General features: G+C 45.5%; 2 protein-coding genes across 2 annotated transcripts; one reads left to right on the top strand and one right to left on the bottom strand.

Moving 5' to 3' along the window:
- Positions 1-386: 386 nt before the first annotated feature.
- SARC_03457 (hypothetical protein) lies at positions 387-1,835 on the top strand (the record flags this gene model as incomplete). Its single annotated transcript, XM_014302723.1, has 1 exon — positions 387-1,835. The coding sequence occupies one exon, from the start codon at positions 387-389 to the stop codon at positions 1,833-1,835; it is 1,449 nt and encodes a 482-aa protein (XP_014158198.1).
- A 1,810-nt stretch (positions 1,836-3,645) lies between these two features.
- On the bottom strand, positions 3,646-4,835 carry SARC_03456 (hypothetical protein; the record flags this gene model as incomplete). The annotated part of the gene is made up of 4 exons (XM_014302722.1): positions 3,646-3,681; positions 3,949-4,020; positions 4,191-4,360; positions 4,652-4,835. The coding sequence occupies 4 exons, from the start codon at positions 4,833-4,835 to the stop codon at positions 3,649-3,651; spliced, it is 459 nt and encodes a 152-aa protein (XP_014158197.1). The 3' UTR covers positions 3,646-3,648.
- Between the last annotated feature and the right edge of the window lie 210 nt (positions 4,836-5,045).

The following is a 5,045-nucleotide window of genomic DNA, read 5'->3' as shown; positions in this document are numbered from 1 at the left end:
TGAGGCCCGCGGCCCTGCGGCCTGCGCCTTGGTAGTGATTTGGCGAGGAGTCCTCAGAGTTCAGACTCCTCACTGAGGCTCTGACATTTTGAGGCTCTGGCCTCTCACATTGAGAGTTTCTAGAGAGCTACGCGACAGAGCTTTTTTACTTATTTTGATCGGAATCTGCAAAATATTTAAAAAAGCAAGTACATAAATAGAATAATAAATACTCGGCACTGGCAGCAGCATCAATTTGTACCCAGTCCAGTAATACTGTAATAGTTCTCTTACGCTCTGGTTGGCGACTCGCGTATGTATTCGACAAATTGCATATAAATACCGAATGTTTTCCTCGTTGTACAATAAAATTAACACAATATAATCTAAACAATCCCACAGAAAACATGAGTGTGCGGTTCGAGTTAGCAGCTATTGCAACTGCACTACTTGCGATACTCATACCATCTGACGTGCTCGGGGCTGGTCTGCCACACAGCGATATCGAAACCACACATCAGCTATTATCCGGGGCTTCTCAATTTGTTAGCAGACATGTTCGTGATGAATCCAGCACACCCTCATTGGCTAATGTTCTGGGCGAGATGAACATGACAGAATTGATGGCTGATGATAACACTGACAAGCTTGAAATGGTCATGGATGTATTTTTGGGTGCAAATTCGGGAGGCTTAATCACTCAGAATAGAACCATTACATCATACAATGAGACCTTCGATATGTGCACAATCTCGGCCAACCAGTCGTGCTCTATGAGTTATCTGCGTGAGAACCAATCTGAGGGCAAGCAAGGGTGGATTGTGATGCCTGGCAACGGCACAATGTGCCTTGATGGTTCTCCATTCGGGTTCCAAGTCTACCCTGGAAACAACCAAACAGAGAAATCGCTCTTCTGGTTCCAGGGCGGCGGTGCGTGTTACGATTATGAAACCTGTATCAAGCTGAGCACCGCTCTCAGTTCATTCTCACCCGAGAGCTCTGGTGTGTTCAACTATGCTGAACCTTCCAACCCCATCGGTGGAAACCGGTGGACTACCGTTGTGAACAACTATTGCACTGGAGACGCGTTCATGGGCACAAATAAAACCCAAACCTTTACAGACGAGCCTTTCTCGAACAAGTCGGCTGAGGTGCATTTCAACGGTGCAACGAACACACTTGCTGTGCTTGACTGGTTTGCAGCACAGCCAGAGAGCAAGCCATCGAACAAGCTGGCTGTAGGTGGATGCAGTGCGGGTAGTCTGGGCGCCCAATTCTGGTCAAAGTATCTCGTAGAGAACTACAATGCATCCAATTTCGTACTCGACAGCTACATAGGTGACTTCTCGGCACCTACCGGGGGCGACTTGAATGTGATGGGTGTGTGCGATACGGGCGCCAATCTGATGGGATGGACGCCGGAATACACCGCTGCATGTGCAAACGGGTCAATGCACGAGATGAGCGACTTCTTCGGACCGAACCTGGAGGCAATCTCACCTGTGCCGATTGCATACGTGGGTTCATTGAACGACATAGTGCAGAAGAGCTACTACGTGATCACCGCTTCCAACGACGACAGCATTATCACTCCGTTCCTCCGGGCCCTTACCGAGATCCAATCTACCTTCACTCCGTACTTACTTGATACTCTGGGCAGCTATCAAACAATCGGTAGCCAGTTCAGTTACTATTTGGTGGATTCCGACCAACACTGCTTCCTGCCGCAAGCCAATTTCTACGATGCTGCCGATATTACTGCAAATGACGCTGGAAATTTGACTATGCTGGACTTTGTGAATGATTTTCTAAATAATGATGTATACGGATCGGTCAGTTACCCTGCGCGTAAGTGAGCGTCTTCCAATCGAAATAAATATCTACCATAACATTAGCAAACGCAATTCAATTTTAAACTTTTTTACCCCTGTGTTTCAACGCAGCAAAGCTCTATCTGGCTATATGGCTTGTCGAACCAACCCTATACACAAGTTACGGCTGAGAATTTTGATGGCGAAGGTGAACGATTGGGCGTTTAGACCTCATTATGTTTGGTAAAATTTTCATCGCGAGCATGAGTGCAATAAATCACCCGTGCACATAGGATGACTTTGTGCGCTTACAAGTTGCTACATTCACTCACGCAAGGTGGTCTGTCATGTTAACTGTTGTACTGCATCTCATTCGTTGGCATGCACCGTCCCCTGACACAAATGAAATGCGACAAGAACCATGTATATCAATCGATTAGCTTTATTTATTTTGACTGATAGGGCTTCGTCTACTAGCTTGACTTATCCCATACTTTTGGGATGGGAGTATTGTAGCTTCTTGTTGTGCAGGTTGGTATGCATGTCAAATGCGATTCGTGGCATAAGCTTGACTTTCTATCACAGCGCCACTTCAATTGCGGCGTATGAATTTATCAATGACCACATAAATATGGCATCATCAATAGTAGTCACTTTATCCATCAACCATCCTTCGAATGGGAATTGGGAGACTGCCAATCCAAGGATTGTGTGGGGGTTTCTAATAGGCCTTTCCGAGACACATCCAACACATTCAACATGCCAAAATGAACATCCTAACGTTCGCCTAACAATCCCTATCGATTCTGCATCCGCATTCGTCACAAGACCCCTAGTACGGGTCGATCGATGTATGATGGCTCTCTTATCTATGTGCAAGGGTTCTGTTTCCACGGCACGCTAACCACACCTCATCAAAGCCTCGGGTGCTCAAAAGACCGGTGCCGTTTACCAACCCACACACAACTGTGTCACCGGCTTTAGGTCATGTATGAGCCTAGCTCACTCAGTCAGCTACGTAGCCAACAGAGGCAAAGCAAGCAAGCGAGACATGTTCGTTCTTGTAGTAGAACACTTAGCTTGAACGCATGGACACTGGGTAGGGCATTGTGCACCGATACGAGATTCGATATCGTCCCAAACGCGGCTACTATACGCACCCGTCTTAGAACAGGCCCGCCATCTGCCTTAGCCACTCGACCTGTTTCAAGGGGCGTCTCCCCACCACCTGTGACCACAGACGATTCATTGACATCACAGCACTCCGTTGCGCGAACGATTGCATGTTTGGAATCCGCGCCGGCATCGGTATACGGAACACGGAACTCTCCTATTACACGTGGACCTCTATAGCAAATGCCTACAATGAGGAGTGTATGTTCCCTGCACGCACGAGACTTCGATTTTTTGGTCTGACGTTGTCGTTGTCTATAGGCATGTCCCCCGTTCTTGTATCTGTCGAGATACACACCGAGGCGCTCAGTCCCCGATCCGCCGGTAATCAGACTCTTGGAGGTTGTTGCGATCTCCTCAAACCTCAAACGCTCGACTAAACGCTTCTCGAATACAAAAGGAGCAGCTCACTATCGATATGCCTGTATAGCCGTGTACCTCCTGAGGGTGCTATGTACACTCCGATGCGAATAAGCCCGCAAAGACTGGGCAGATGAGGTTACAACTGCACCACAGTGGAGTAGTATAGTATAACACTATCATAACTTGTCGCTGTAGTCACAGAGCAACTCTTTCTACCGGCCCATCTTGGCGCTGATTAAGTAAGCTAAACGTCGAGTCAGTCGATATTAAACAACAACTAATTCTCACTGGCCCGCTAATTATAAATAGCTAGTCGTGTAGGCTACTTGATTTCGTCTGCCGTGGAACCACGTGGCTGCAATTTTAACCGGTGATCAAAAAAAGGAAAAAGAAAAAAGAAAAAAAAGGCAAGTTTATGAGTATGTGGTCTGGTGCATGCAACGCCAATGCCAAGAGATAGTACCGGAATGACAAAAAGAGTGATACCGGGACGATAAGGGCGACTTCCGAATGACGGGTGATGTACGTACAGCGACAGGAGTTTACATTGACGAAGGACTAAAGGCAGTGACCGCAGCGACCTGGAAATTGCGAAGTGCCATAGTAGGGAATACACACATACCTCTAGTTTAAGAGAAAGTTCGTAGTCTTCCTCTTCGTCCAACGGGTCTATGTAGCTCGTTAGGATGTTCATCTGCAGGAGAGACGAAATAGGAAGACATTGTTAAAAAAATCTAGATCCATATTGAAGTGCTTATGATTTTTGAGTATGTCAATAGACATGCGTATATATATATATATATATATTTATATACATATACATATACACAAACACACCTATATATATAGTATAAAACGACTTACAATCTCTTGGTTATATTTAAGGTCCGTGTAGGCAATTTCTTGGCACTTGATGATGTCCACGATCACCTTGTATGTCTTACGCAGTTTCTCCAGATTGACATAGTCGGGGTATTCTTTTAGGTTGTCCGAGTTGCCATCGTCAATAAAAGTCAGGTCCGTCAAATGCACGCCTGCAGGGATTAACATCAGAAGCGGTAGAGGTTAGGGCTGATAAGGAATGAATGCAGAGGATAACAGTAGTATCATGTACATGCACCATGTTAAAACATATTTAGGTATAGTAGTAACTGTGATACATATAATAGTATATTAGTATGTCGTGCATATATTCGTAATTTTGACCATGGTAAAACCAAGTCTCTATACGTGATTATATACACAACGTTGGAATCAGCAATACCAGACACGCCAGATATACCATATATATATATATATACATAAATGGATAAACACATACGTACCCAGGAACGGGATTTTCGCGGTCCTGATGAAGTGTAGTGTTTTGCGGTATTGAGCTGAGTTGTTGTTGGGTGCTAAGGTGGCACGCATGGTGGTCAGTTTGTGTTTGAGTGAACTGTTGATACCCTCCCACGTGTGATGCAATCTATTTATGGCTGCGTTGGAGAAGCCTGCGACCAGAGCCATAGTGGTTGCGAAGTTGTTCATCTGGTAGCACCGCTGTAGGGAGGAGAAGAGAGAGGGGGTGGTGCAGATAATTTAGAGTAACGCAAGGCGGGTTATGATTATAAAGTTACGATGATATATATATATATATATACATATACATATACACACACACACACACACACACACACACACACACACACACACCACCACACACACACACACACACAC

This window comes from Sphaeroforma arctica (assembly GCF_001186125.1).
Source record: "Sphaeroforma arctica JP610 unplaced genomic scaffold supercont1.177, whole genome shotgun sequence".
Taxonomy (NCBI): Eukaryota; class Ichthyosporea; order Ichthyophonida; genus Sphaeroforma; species Sphaeroforma arctica.
Note: the sequence above shows the minus strand (reverse complement) of the source record. Positions and strands in the feature narration are given on the sequence as shown.